Source organism: Trachemys scripta, chromosome 3 (assembly GCF_013100865.1).
Source record: "Trachemys scripta elegans isolate TJP31775 chromosome 3, CAS_Tse_1.0, whole genome shotgun sequence".
NCBI lineage: Eukaryota > Metazoa > Chordata > Testudines > Emydidae > Trachemys > Trachemys scripta.
This window is the reverse complement of record NC_048300.1, coordinates 94,445,106-94,460,766: the sequence shown is the minus strand read 5'-3', so window position 1 is coordinate 94,460,766 and position 15,661 is coordinate 94,445,106. Positions and strand designations below refer to the sequence as shown.

General features: G+C 39.4%; 1 protein-coding gene across 2 annotated transcripts in view; it reads right to left on the bottom strand.

Annotated features, from left to right (window-relative positions):
* Nucleotides 1–1,720: 1,720 nt before the first annotated feature.
* LATS1 (large tumor suppressor kinase 1) overlaps nt 1,721–15,661 on the bottom strand; it is a 40,752-nt gene continuing 26,811 nt past the window's right edge. For both annotated transcript variants that reach the window (XM_034765436.1, XM_034765437.1), the window contains exon 8: nt 1,721–5,973. In XM_034765436.1, the coding sequence (XP_034621327.1) occupies nt 5,467–5,973 (507 nt within the window). In that variant the 3' untranslated portion in view covers nt 1,721–5,466. The remainder of the gene's footprint in view (nt 5,974–15,661) is intronic.

Below are 15,661 nucleotides of genomic sequence, written 5' to 3'. Positions count from 1 at the left end.
GGAGCCCTTACATTCCTCTCTTCTGATGGATTTCTTCACTAAGATATGCAAGACCAGCACAAAGCACCTCTAAAATTAATGGAAGGAACCTGTGTGAGGGTTTGGGAATGTCATTTTATGAATTCCATTTTGTTTTCTTAGAATCATAGATTAGGTTGGAAGAGACCTCAGGAGGTCATCTAGTCCATCCCCCTACTCAAAGCAGAACCACCCCAACTAAATCATCCCAGCCAGGGCTTTGTCAAGCTGGTCCTTAAAAACCTCTAAGAATGGAGATTCCACCACCTCCCTAGGTAACCCATTCCAGTGCTTCACCATCCTCCTAGTGAACTAGTTTTTCCTAATATCCAACCTACACCGCCCCCACTGTGACTTGAGACTATTGCTTCTTGTTCTGTCATCTGCCACCACAAAGAACAGCCTAGCTCCATCCTCTGGAACCCCCCTTCAGGTAGTTGAAGGCTGCTATCAAATCCACCCTCACTCTTCTCTTCTGCAAACTGAATAAGCCCAGTTCCCCTCAGCCCCCCCCCTCCTAAATCATGTGCCCCAGCCCCCTAATCATTTTCATTGCCCTCTGCTGGACTCCAATTTGTCCACATCCTTTCTGTAGAGGGGGGCTGTAAACCTGCATTGTGGAGTAGAACCTCCAGTTTGTGCATGGACCTATATTGTCAAGAGCCAATTTAAAGTGATATATGCATCACCAAAGGTGATGCATAGCAAGGCTGGAGAAGGCAGCTTTCTTCACCTTGGAAATCTAACACAGAATGACCCATCCAGACTGATCCTAAGGACTACTGACTTGCTAATGATGTGTCTTGATTTACCAGGCCCTCCCTGTGAACCAAGAGGGGTTGAGTATGTGAACTCCAACCTAGCTGGAACAGGACCAAGTCGGTGTATATAAGTAAGAGAACTTGTGTGTAGGGGCCAGCTATCACCAGCAGCAAGAACTTGCTGCATAGGAGACATTGGAATCTTCACCTATGCTGAACATGGACAGATCTCAGACCCAAACCAGAGGGCTGAGATCAGCCTGAGGTAGGATTTGTATTTAGATGTTTGTTGTTTTTCAATAGATCTGTAAATCTTTTATACTTCTGAGACTAAAATGTCAATATGTTCAAAAAGTTCCTTTGCAAAGTCTGTGTGTTTCTTGTTTTAACTGTCACATGGTCACTCGCCCCTCAAGAACATCAAAACTATCACTATATTTTATTTCAAGCCCAAGAGGTCCAAGTCTGGTAGAGGAGCTAGCATTTAACATCTCTTTAGTAAAGCATGGATTTATGCACCTGTTTTCATTTTTAGATATGCACTTTAAACTGAAGCCTATCAAAGAAAAAGTCAATGTCCTATATTTGAATAGCATTTTTATGCTAGGAATGGATTTTCATAACTTAAGAGCTGCACTTCATCTAGATCTCCAAGAAAAGCAATAATTTATGAAGTTAGTTGTCCATGATGTACAGTCTATACAGACTGCATATCCATTCATTGTCCACTGAATAAGTAGATCTTGAGCAGGGCCATTTTAATCATTTGATGGTGGGAGGGGGAGAAAGAAGAATGACAAATTACAATTATTGTGTGACTTGAGGTACAGAACTTCTAGGATAGAGATCAGAAACTAATGTCCAAGTACAGCCATTTGCACAGATTTAAGAGAACAGAGGAAGACCAACAACTTTTGAACAATTTAAACTTTTAACTTGTATTTGATTAGTAGAACCAGAATTTATTTACCATTTATAAGGAAAAAGATTTACTGTACTTTATTATCCCAGCAGATATTACCCTAGAGAAACTGATTTTGAGAAAAATGAAACATTCATAAAACAGTTATAGGGAATGTCACTGATTACCAACAGCTGTTACATTCAGAAGTATGCAAAGATGATTTATATTGTCTACGAAGGCTGCAACTCCTTCTCTTAATCTAGTGTCATTTTATAAAATTGTAGTGTTTTGTCAACAGAACATTTATCATACAAAAGACATATATACACACGCAATACAATAGTAAACTTGAATAGTGCCTTTGCTCAAAAGCATGTTAAGACACTCAACATTTTTACCATTATGTTGACTGAAATTTGTTCTCTCTTTGCTTTGGTTGAATTAAAGCAAACAGATTAAATGTCTGATTTTAAATGCCAACAACATTTGGAACTGAGTCATATGGTATGTAGGGTAACGGTAGCAGCAGCAGCATCTAAGAACCCAACCACTGCATTAGCTAATAACTAAACAAAATTAAGTCCAAATAAATCATACCCACTCTCAGCTTTGCAATTAGCAACAGCAGAAGATTTTTTTTAAAGTCAGTCTCAAAATGACTTTCTAGTCATACATTCTATTGATTCTATTAGAAATATGAAGATAGAAAAGATACAGCAAGAGGGCCTGCCCTAAGATAGAATATCACTGAACAATACATCAGAACAGTATTTACAATAGTTACATGATTACAGAACATTTTATAAATACAATTTATATGTATACATGAGGCAATAAAAGACAATGACTCATTTTATTCTTTACAATTGAAAATATTTTCAAGAAATCTAAACTAAAACTGTGATTATACAATCTCACAGCTGCTGGTTTTAAGCATCTCTCCTCTGTTGTCAATATAAACTAGTCCGATCAAAGATCAATCTGAATTTCAATGCCCCAGAAAATTCTAGAGCAAAATTTATGAAGGACTGAAATATCAATATTGTAAACAGTAGACACTAAAGGTCACAGCATGTCCTGGATCCATGTTTGGAACTACTTCTGTAGTCAGTGAGAGTTTCACATATGGGCGCAGGGCAATACATTGGAGAGCTGAGATAACACAATTGTTTATGAGGATATTTTCTGTTCTCCCAGAGCAGGACTTAGCGCTATAATGCGCTGGGAGATCCAGGAGAGAAATACATTTATGGAGTACTGCAGCATTTAGACTGCAACTTCAGAAATTAGGAGTATCAGAAATTTAATGGCAGATAATAGAAAAACTGGAAATACTACCAGTTTCTCAAGACATGTATATTTAAGTGTTTCAAAATGGCAGAGCGGTATCTCATATTTCAGTACCATGCATATTAGCTTAAAATATCAATTATTTTGGTTTAATAGAAATTCCTTTTGGATTTAACTTCCTTATATAGAATGGAAGTGCCTTGGAAAGGACATCTTTCTTCAGCTAAACCCATCACTATTTGACTAAGACCAATCACAAGTCTAGATCCTGATGGACTGGGAAAGGAGAAATATGCTCAGATAATCAATTATAAAAATTGTATTTGTAATAAAAAGGTGACAACATTGTCTAAGGAAGTTTTATTTATTACATGCCCACAAATAATGCTCACTTGATTAAACTGGTTTTAACTAGCAATATATTACACTTTACTGCAGGACAAGTAAAGGAGATTAAAACTACCAGTTTTACTGGGACACTTACCAACATTATGAATGAAGACAGTCCTTTAAATGATTATTTACTGTGAAATAAAAGCCTGTTTTTATAAACAAAAATAAAAAGCTGAAGTATTTCTATATTGCATCCATTTTATAATGTTGAAGCTAAACATTATAGATCTTAGAAATGTTGAGACAGAACAGCTTTCTTTAAGACAGGCATACAGGACTTGAATTGTGTTTTACTGATTCATGTCCTATTGAGACTATAGATAAATAGCTATTTTTTTATTATAAGGAATGCATATTTTTACATAAATATCTTTTCACCATGATAGATGCTTCAAAACAGAAAGATAAGTAAACATCCATAAAAACAGGACTCTCTTCTTAAAATTATTTTTAAAAGACATTTTTCATGATAGCACCATAGTGGTACTGCACGTACTCCTTACACTGCTGTGATACCAGCGCTGAGTGTGGTTTCATGATGCTTAGGGAGCAAGAATACTAGTATAATGACCTGCATGATCGGAGTAAACAAGACACACTGATGTTAAAAATGTCTGATTGATATTAACAGATGGGACTTCAACCCAGGAGTGGGGAAACTGTGGTTGTTTCAAAGTATGTTTGTTTATTTATTTATTTAAAACAACTTGCATTTCCCTCTGTCCCTCAAAAAAACTGCTGGCTATGGGATCGAGGGGCATTGCTCTCTCTTTCCACACCTGAAACAACTGCTGCTCTTGTGAGTGGGACAGCTGTTTAGTGGTGTGTTCCCCTCTGAGCATCACAAAAAGCTTATTAATTTTGCATCTTAAGGCTGTGATACTAGAACTTCTGCTCAGCTGCTGCTTGAATGCCATGAAACCAGTATTCAGAATTATATGCATCTGCTATCGCAGTATCAAACACCACAGAGGTAAATCTGCTTTGAATTAAGCTGTCAATGACACAAATGTAACAAGGGGGAAACAAACAGCTTGACTTGTTTGTTCCCAGGTACACGCACAGCAGTGTTTCCCACTGGTTAAGGTTTAACACATAAAACTGGTCTTCGCAGCACAAAAGCCTAATGAAAGCCATGTATCATACTCTCGGTCCTTCCTCATAACCAACTGAAAGGCTGGAGCAAGAAATAGAACCATTTTAAAAACAATTTTTCAAGCTATAACTATTCTGATTGGAACACAGTTTTAGAGACAGTACAGTTTGGCTTCAGTCAAAAAATGAAGTTAGAGCAGATTTCAGGCTATTTTTTTCTAAAGCTTTATTCCTCCCACATCTTTAAGAGGGGCTGACAGGGAGAGAGTTAAATTGCTACTAAGTAAATACTAGTACTGGTTTTAGGTATCACAGTGCCCTAAATCTAGTTATAGCTTTCAATATAATTTTAAGTTAAATATAAATAAAAACCCTAAGTTTTTTTTTTTTTTTAACCATTTATAGTCACATTACAACAGAGACTGATGCTTCCTGTTTTCAAAGCTGTACTAACTGGGAATTACTTACCAAACAGGCTTAATTTTGCTAACAATGGAGCTTGATATTGTGGGAAGCCACGGTACAGCAGCCTTGTATCAGAGAGGTATCAGTTTTGTAAGTGTATGATAAGATTTATATTTGGTCAAAGCAAGGCAGAACTGTTTAAGTCTGGAACAAAGATTTAAAAAAAAAATATTTAGCCTATGTACAAATAGATAACAGGCATCTCCTTTTAAGAAATCACTATTTCCTATATTGAGTACTTAAAGTACAAAGAACTGATCATATAACTCAGTTCATAATTTATTTTTCCTAACAAATTCTTTTCTAAATTAATGATTAATAATGCTGGAATAAATTAACGTTTTAAAATGATTTCCCTGCATTTTGGGGAAACAAAATGTACAGAAAGCAAAAATACAGAACTTTGTAATAGTAATTTTTTTTTTTAATAAAGTGTGCATATATTTACCCAAGCAATCTTATGTTAATTCTCTCATCACAGGGGATTTTTGAAAAATCCCAACTTCAAAACACACGGTTCAAATATCTTCAACTTCTCTGCTAAACATAAACTAGATCACGATTTTGAACCCCTTTGCCTGCCTGCTCATCATCGTCATCTGATTGCTGCTCCAAGTTTTGTGGATTATTGTATTCATATTCAATGGGTTTGGGGTAGTTGTATGGGTAGCCATTGTCGTCAAAAAACCTTCGAAATGTGAACTCATAAAAAGCATGTTCAGGATGTTTCCCATTTTTGTACCACCCATTAAGTGTGTCATTTACATTCCCTTCCTTATCATCACTCCATAACTTATCGGGATCAACTGGGTCAAAATTGGATGTGTCTGTGGGATGTGTAATTTTAGGAACATATGAAGCAGTCTGCTGTCGTAGATCACTTGAAAAATCAATAGCTTTAAAAAATGGATGAGCTTTTATTTCATCTGTACCATTCTTGCCTAAGCGGTCTTCTGGCCCTCGGCAGAGTTTGATAATAAGGTCAGAAGCCTCTGGAGTCAATTTAGCTTGAGGTGGGATGTGAAGAGCTGTTTGCCAATTGATAACCTTTAAAAAGAAAGTGTAAAAAGATCAGAAAATAAAGTTAGATTTTTCATTTTTTGTTTGCAATTTCTTTAAAAAAATAAAGAAGTATGAAATGCACAATGAAAATTGTTTCAAGAGTGATCATTTAACACCTATAACCGTTTTCCCCTAAAAACTCAAAAGCCCCCCCACTTGATATTTTTATTTATTTTGCCATCATCTCTCTCTCCAGTAATTATAGGATCCTCCTTTACCAGAGCATCCGAGTTGCCTCAAAATCTTTAATGTATTTATCTCACAACACCCCTGTGAGGAAGGAAAGCATATTATCCTCACTGTACAGATGGGAAACCTGTACTGACTAAGGGCTAGTCTACAGTAGAATTGCTGCAGCGTCACAGATGTATTGATGTAGCTGCACTACTAGTGCAGACACTCTATGCTCAGGGGAGAGAGCTCTCCAATCGGCATAATTAATCCACCTCCCTGAATGGTGGTAGCTGTGTCAAAAGAAGAACTTCTCCCGCTGACACAGCGCTGTCCACACTGGTGCTTAGGGTCAGTGTAACTTCTGTTGCACAGGGAGGTGGCTTTTCCATAGCCTTGAGCTACTGAAGTTATACCGAAGTAAGCACTAGTGTGTACAAGCCTTAAGAGATGAAGACATTGGTTTTCCTACAGCCAAATGCAAGGTAGTTCATCTAGGAACAAAGAATATAGGTCACAATTACAGGATTTTGGGGGGTGGGGGTGCTGTATTTTGGAAAACTGTCTCTGAAAAGGGCTTTGAGGTCATGATAGATAATAAATTGAACACGAGCTCCCAATTTGATGCTGTGACTAAGGGCAAGTCTACACTTAAAACGCTGCATAAGCTGCACCGATGCAACTGTGCCCCGTAGTGCTTTAATGAAGACTCTCTAAGACGATGGGAGAGAGCTCTCCCATCGGCACAGCTATCGCCTCTCAGGGAGTAGATTAACTATATTGGCAGGAGAAGCTGTCCTGCTGACATAGCATTGTCTACAGGGAGGGAAGGTCAGTATAACTACATCACTCAGAGGTTGAAAAATCCACAACCCTGACCTGAGCAATGTAGGTCTATTGATAGATGTAGTATAGACCAGATCTAAGAAAACTAATGTGATATTTGGATGCATAAGCAGGGGAATATTGAGAAGTAAGGTGGTGGTATTAACACTGTATATGGCATTAGTGAGACTATTACTGGAATACTGGTCCAGTTCTCATGTACACACTTTAAAAAGGATGCTGACCAACTGGAAAGGGTTCAGAAAAGAGCAACAAGAATGATTAAAGGTCTAGAAAGCCTGTCCTACAGTGAGAGACTATAGAAACGTATCTATTTACTTTATCCAACAGAAAAGTAAAAGATGGCTCAATCACAGTCTGCAAGAACCTACATGGGGAGAAGACTGATAGTAGAGGGCTCTTTACGGTAGCAGAAAAAGGCATTAGAAGATCCAAGGTATAGAAGCTGAAGTTAGACAAGTTCAACTAGAAATAAGGTGCAAAGTTTTAACAGTGAGGGTAATTAAATGGAACAACTTGCCTAAGAATATGGTGGATTTTTGCCCTTGAAGTCTTTAAATCAAAATTGGATGTCTTTCTAAAAAATATGCTGTAGCTCAATCAGAAGTTATGGGCTTGATGTAGGAATTACTGGGTGACATTCTATGGCATGTTATTCCTACCAGCACTACAGTGCTTACATATGTTTGTCAATGCCAGTGATCACATTAGATGATAATGATCCCTTCTAGTCTTAAAAATAAATGAATAAATAAATTTAAAAAACTATGAATGTATTTTCCCCACAGGAAGCATGAGACAGAATCTGGAAAGACCAGGAGATTCTATACGGTAATATCTGGCTAAACTATCTAATGTCATCTAATATTTCTCTTTTGTAACTAAGATTTCTAAGGGTTTTCACCAGGGCCTAGAAATGGGATTGTAAATAACATGCATTATCTTCTAAATCTTCTTACTGATATTTTCTCTAATGGACTTAAAAATAAAAACATATAATTTGTTTTAGTCATTCAGGATTGAATCTAGTTGTGCTATGTGACTGTTACTATTCTTGAGGAATATGCTCTTTATTGATCTTAAGTTCTGGAAGAAGGTAAGAGAAAAAAATAACTATCTGGTTGTGATGGGATGCACCAGGCCTTCGTAGCCTCTCTAGAGGCCATACTTCTCCATTACACCCTGCCCTAGGAAGCAGCAAGGTAGAATGAAAAGAGCAACAAAGGTGGGTCCTCCAGGCCTACCTAGAGACACCTCACTGGAGCACTCATCCTAAAAGCTAGAGACACCAAGTCCTTCAAGGGCTAGAAATACTAGCGACAGCCAATCAGAGCTCAGCAGCTCAGATAAAGGCGCTGCAGTTCAGTTTGCCCTCACATCATGTGTGGGGAAAATCATGGTAAAAAATTATACTAGTGGAATTCTTGGATAAAAAACTGTACAGTACTAAGTAGTTTCTTAAAAGGAAGATACATGGTTGAACTTATATAGTGAGATTAGAAATGGAGGTACAAAAAAGCATAAACAACTAAGAACTTTATGATATCGGTCTTCCTGGACACTGAAAAAGCATATGACATGCTATGGAGGGAAGGGCTCCAATATAAATTAGCCAAAATTGAAATAAAAGGGAGAATGTTTTGGTGGCGAAGGGACTTTTCAAGTGATGGAACTATACAAGTCAAAGTGGGAACAGCTTTATCAAAAACCTACATGCTTACAAATGGAACTCCACAAGGAGTATTAGCTCTATTTTGTTTTCCATTATGATAAATAACTTCCCAGAAATTGTGCAGATGGGAATAAGTATTTCCCTTTTCACAGATGACTGTGCTATATGGACTAAGTATAAATACTAAAAGTAACCATATGAAAGATAATGAGGCACTCCAGAGGATTTCCAAGTGGGGAAGGGATTGGGGATTTAAATTCTCGCTTGCAAAAACTAAGCGAATGCTTTCAACCAGGAAGAAAAAAAAGGGAAGACTGGGATTTATTTCTTTACGGTGAAAAAAAAATCAGTTCAAAAGCTTATGTTCCTAGGAGTAGTGTTTGTTATTAAATTAATTTGGAAAGGTCACATAAAATAATCATACAAATGTACAGAAGTAGGCTGAACCTACTTAAAGGCATAGCTGGAAACAAATTGGATGCAGATAAGAAGGTACAGATGATGATGATGTATTGAGTATTGGTTTAATCCAGTTTTAGACTACAGATGCCAAGCTTTTGATTCAGCCTCAAAAACAACTCTTAGAAACTTGGAACTGCTGGCCAACAACATCATTAGTGTGTGTGCTGCAAACAGTCACTGTGGAAGCATCTATAAATCTAAGGATGAAACTATTAGCTCTAACCTTCTGGGCAAAAGGTAAAAGGAAATCATGCCAATGGAAGTACATAACTGATTTACAAGTATTACTGGGAGCTTAGTAGACAAAGTGATATGACTTGCCCAGACTGCCTCATACTCATCAGTCAACCAACTATTATCATCGTTCCCATTACGCCTCTGGCGTTTACAGCAGCGACTAAGCTCCTCCATTCCTATCTGTTTCTGGCAAGTCTTTCAATGGTTCCCCCTCTGTGCCCCAGGGTTTTTCAGCTCAGCTTCTACAGCTCTTCGCCCATGTTGTTTTTGGGCAGCCTTGTTTTCACTTGCCTTCAGGTGTCCATCTTATTGCTAAAACACATGATCAATCCATCTCCAACGCCTCCTGGGAATGACGATGTTCATATTTTCTTGACTGCACTGTGTGATCTTCGTTTGAGATTGTTTTGGGCCAAAAGATAGAGAGGATTTTTCTGAGGCAGACTGTATGGAAAGACGACAGTTTGGACAGGTCATACTTTCTCATTTCCCTAGCGTGCTGCACTATAAAGTAGTGTTGAAAGTACACAGCTCTGATAAATCTTGAGTTTGGTTTTGGTGCTGTATTTTGATGATTTCCAGATTGTATTTAAGCTCCTGAAGATGTTCCTGGCTTTACTGATTCTGTTCCAGATGTCCTGGCTTGTTCCACCGACCTGGCTGATGGTGCTGCCCAAGTATGTGAATGTTTCTACATTGGTGAGAATATGATCCTCTAGCCGTACTGGTAGCAGTGAGACAGTATTAAAGGTCATGATATTAGTCTTATTGCGGTTGGTTTTCAGTCCAATTTGCTGGCTGAATGTGTTGAGTCTAGTTGTTTTTTCTTGTATATGGTGTTGGGAATGTGATAGGAGAGCGAGATCATCTGTGAAGTCCAGGTTTTCAAGGGATGAGAAGGGTGTCTATTTAATGCCTCTTGGCATATCTTCTGTTGTACACCGCATTACCCAGTCAATGACAATGTTGAAAAGGATTGCAAACATGACTCACCCAGATATACTCCTGTTCTGACCTAAAAACAGAGCTCACTGCGATCAACAGTGCATGTAAAGTTGGAATAGAAGTTTTTGATGATGTTGATTATATGGAGAAGGATTCCATATGCCACAGAATGCACCATAGGCTGGTCCTGTGAAAGCTATCAAAAGCCTTAAGTTTATGTAGAGTTGCTGTTCCCATTCTAAGCATTGTTCTGTTATGTTTCGTAGAGTTAAAATCTGATCTGTGCATCCATGCCCTTTCCGAAAAGCAGTTTGCTCTTGTCTGAGAATACTATCAACTGCCTCGGATATATGCTGGATTATGATCTTGCACAATACCTTGCTTGGCACAGATAAAAATGTGATACCATGCCAGTTATTACAATCCGTGAGAGTTTCTTTCTTTCTTTGATATCTTCACTATAACCCTATTGGTCCACTCATCTGGCACTTTTTTCCCCTTTCCCAGACTGATGTAAATAGAGGGGCCAGGATAGATGCTGCTAACTCAGGATTTATCTTGAACAATTCTGCATTTGAGCTATCCTTGCCAGGAGCTTTCCCATTTTTTAAGGAGTTGATGGCTTGAATGATCTCTTTCTTAGTTGGGGTGTGTGTGTTGATATCAAGATCTTCTGCCTCCTGGATATTTGCTTCCTCTTTAGGTGGCTCTCTGTTCAGCAATTCTTTTAAATGCCCTTTCCAATGCATTTCTTGTTCTTTTTCTGTTGCCAGTAGGTGGCCTTGTTTGTTCCCAATGAGAATGTTTGTTGGTGTCTACCATTTACCACTGATAAGACATGTAGACAGTTCCTTGTTCACCACAAGCAGCTGCATCCTCTGCTTGTGTTGCCAGATCATCAATATAATGTTGTTTATCCGCTCTCACAAGGCATTTGACCTCTCAGTGTGCCTTGCTATACTGCCGGTGGTATTTGTCCTTTAGCTTCTGGGATTTTGTATCTAAAGCTTTTTTCTTCAGGGCTCTTCTGGTTTCTGTGGCATTCCATGTGCTGGATGTAATCCACTCCTTCCTTCTCTTCTGCCTCTAGCCTAGACGGGCTTCACTGCTCCATTTATAAATTGTTACTTTGTCCCACTTTTTGTTGATCTCATCTGCATTCCCCTCCTCTTTGTTATCTGCATAGGTGCCTGAAACCTGTTCTTTAACTGCAGAACAAAGGCTCTCTTTATTTCAGGGGATTTTAGCTTGTCAACGTCATAATGTCTATATCCCTTGTTTGGTGGACGCACACTTCTCAGTTAGCTTGACGAAGGCTGTCACAAGGTGGTGGTGACTGCCAACATCTGCTCCCCTTCTCACTTTCACATCTGTCAGTGAGTGTCACCATTTGTCAATGATCATCATATCGTCAGTCTGGTTCTTATCTCTGCCATTTTGAGAGCACCAACATTTCACAATGTCGAAATAGGGTTCCGCCAATGACTAAGTCATTCATATTGCAGAAATCAACAAGACTCTCCGTTTTCATTGATGGTGCCACACCCATGTCTTACCATTGCTCTGTCATTGTTAGTGTTGTCCTTACTGACCTTGGCATTCAGCTCTCCCATGACGATAGGTCGTGGCATGGTACTCTCTCCAACTCTGCCTGTAATGCAAGGTAGAATTTGTCCTTTGCTTTTTCATCACTGTCATCTGTTGGCGCATAGCACTGAATCAGGGTGATATTGTGTTTCCCTTTCAGTCTAGCTCTCATAAGTCTGCTGCTGATGGACTTCCACTCAAGCAGGGAATGCTCCACTCTCTTCTTCAAAAGGATGGCAACACCCTTATGGTGTTGTCCATCATCCTGTCCAGAATACAGCAAAGTTTCATCCTAGGCTCTTGTTAATCTTGCTGATCCTGTCCATCTGCTTTCACTGACATCCAGAATTTGTAAGCTGTGACCGAAGCTAGCTTCCCTGTTTCGTACATTGTCCGTATGTTCCAAAAACCAAGTTTGGTTTTTGAATTGGTGTTGAGCACTTTAGTCTTCATGCCAGTGGCTTCCTTTCAGTTTTCACCACTAGTAGTCATACGGGTCACTGACTCCTGAAGGCCATCACACACAGGAATGGTCAATTTCTCTGCCACTGTTTCCATAACATATTTTGTTTTGTTTTTTTAAATTGGACAGGGTTGTTAGCCCTGTGCCTAACCCCAAGCCTGGAGGACCAGGGTGTCCTTATACTATCAGGGTCAAAAAAATGGTTAAAGGAGAGATATAAAAATAAAACAAAACTAAAACTTTTTAGTCACAGGAAATGAGATTTCAGCTAGACAGTTATTCCTCCATTGGTGGATTTGGAATTGTATGGGGGGAGGGGGGGAGGAAGAGAGAGAGAGAGAGAGAAGGAAACAACCCATACATTATGACCAATGAAATTTCTGAACTTATTTATGAAAAACGGGGCCACCTTTGCCAAGTTTATACAGATGGATCAAAAGAATACAAACACGGGGTAGAGTAGGAATAGCCTTTTGTAGTCCTAGTTTTGGAATCCAGAAATCTAAAAGGCTATTGAATTATGTGACTGTACTGATGACTGGAATAATGTTGGCACTAACCTGGATAAGAGATGTGTGACCGACTGCAGCTGTAATTTTATGATTCCTTGTCAGGAATTATGACACTCAGAACACGGACTTTAGAAAGCAGAAATTACATAAGTGAACAACATTCCTAACTATGGAAATAATCCAAGCAGGTAACTGTGTAACAATAGAATTGGTTCCAGCACATATCGGAATACCTGGAAATGAGATGGCTGACGAAGTAGCAAGACAAGCTCTAAAAATGAGGAGGTGGCTATGGTTGATATTAAGATACCCATAAGTAGACAAGAATTTCAAAGTGTGATAACGAAGGAGCTTGCGAAGGAATGGCAAGAATTATGCACTGAGGAAACAAAAGATTTTATGATATATGCTAAAAAAAAAAATCGAAGATACACCAGTCATGACAGAAAAAGCAAAGTAGTAATTTTTAGAGAGTTAACAGGTCATTGTGCCTTAAATGATAAGGTAAACTTATTACAAAGACTTAAAGACAGACTGTGTAGTGTGTGCAAAACCAAAGAAACTGTTGACCATGTTCTATGGCACTGTGTGCAATATTCTATGGAAAGAAAGTTTATGAAAAATTGAGACAACTTGGAATCAAAAATTTGTTCCCTAAAGGGGAACATCAGGGAAATGGAATAGTGCACACATAAAAAAGCCTTGCTGCATTTCCTTAATGTTACTAGACTGAGTCAAAGGATATTAAGAAAAAACTTGTCCTAAAAACGAAAGAAGAAAGTGGCTGACATAGCCTTGTATGAGACTGCTGTGCCAAAAAACAAAAACACAAAGACAAACAGACAGCAGTTCAGTTGTTGGGACCTGGAAAGGAAGGTGCTCCTCTCTGGGCAAAGGAACTTGAGGGATAGCCAGATTGTTTTCTGACTGCAATTTTGCGTAGCTGGATTTGCAGGGAGAAAGAGGACCTAAGAACCACAACTCTGAGATAAAGGTGAAGCTCAAGGGGGCAAGTAGGAAAAGGTGTGGGGAAGAAGCAGCAATGAATTGAATCAAGCCATATGTGGCTGCTGTTTATGGGGTCCCTGGGCTGGAACTCAGAGTAGTGGGTGGGTGTGACTGAATATACCCGTGTTCATACTCTATGCACTATTGTAATAATCTTTGTACAAGCTATGCCTTGTAAGGTATCATTTGAAAACTCTATTTGCTAGTCAGTATTGTCTTGATAAAATGTGTGTGGTAACACTATGTTAAATTATAAGATTCCCCTTATGATGTTATTAACACATGTTCCAAATCTCACAGCCCTGCCCAGGCACAAGTTAGGTCTGTCCTAAACAAAGGAAGGAATGTGTGCTTGCCTTTGTTTGCATTTAAGCAGTAAATAGTGTCATCAAGCAGGAAGGGAAAACAAAGGAAGTTCAAACAGGTGGGAAAAAAAAAAGCAGCAGGGAACATCCTTCCACATAGACTCTGTCTCCTGGTTCTCAGCTGCAAATGTTTTTTAAGAGGGGGGCTGAAACTATAAAAAGGAGGGACAAACACACCAAGGGACCCTTCTTTCTCTCCCTGCCCTTCACTTCCTCCGCAACTGAGAAGACAAAAGGAAACAGCCACTGGACTCTGAGGGAGGGGTCCTGACCTGAAGAGTTTGGTCAGGTAACCTTGCTGGAAATATGTGATGAGAAAGTTTGCTTTGCATCTAAGGGCTAGTCTACACTGGCAACGTTAAAGCACTGCCATGGCAGCACTTTAACATGGCTTGTGTAGTCACGGCAGAGCGTTGGGAGAGAGGTCTCCCAGCGCTCTAAAAAACCCACCTCCACGAAGGGTGTGGCTCCCAGTGCTGGTGCACTGTCTACACTAGCGCTTTACAGCGCTGAAACTTGCTGCGCTCAGGGGGATATTTTTTCACACCCCTGAGCGAGAAAGTTGCAGCGCTATAAAGTGCCAGTGTAGACAAGCCCTTAGATAGTTTCTTAAGTAGGTACCAATCACAGTTTTATCTTTATTCTTCTTGTGCCCATTTTGACATTTATGCCTCATTACTTATACTCCCTTAAAATCTCTTTGTAGTTAATAAGCTGGTTTAGTGTTTTATCTAATCCAATGTGTTTCAGTTAAAGTGTCTGGGTAACTATTTTAAGTAATAAGCGGTTATATTATTTCCTTAATGATCTAATGGGCTTAATATATTTGTACTGTCCAGGAGAAGGCTGAGCAGTACAGGACACACATTTCTGGAGGAAGATTCAGGACCAGGGGTGTGTTGGGTGACCCTGCACTATAACCAAGGCTGGTAGGAGCCAGGGTGTAGCTGGGAGGCTGCAGTTACACAGACACTCGGTGTGGAATACATGCTGGAAGGCAGTTTCTGAGCAGCCCAGGTGGGAGTTACTACAGCAAGGAATTGTAAGGCACCCAAGGTTGCAGGACAGGGCTGACAGCCCCCCACTAGTGTGGATTGTGCCCTACTATGTTACAGCGGGCCCGGGTTCTCCTTCTAGCCCCATGTGAAGTGGTGTAAATCCCAAAAAGTGAACAAGGCTTACTTGGGAACCTGAACAAAGTCCCAAATTTAAATAGTCCAGAGCTGGGGCTGAAGACCCAAGAAAGGGCAAATAAACTATTTAGTTACTGGACTCTTCCATACCCATGAAAGGATTCATTTGAACTTTGTGACTTGGCTGAAGGGTGAAGCCACTGAAGACCCATCAAGGTCGGCTGGCAGCCTGTAAGAGGTGCCAAGGGTGAGAAAAGGATTGCGCTACTGCA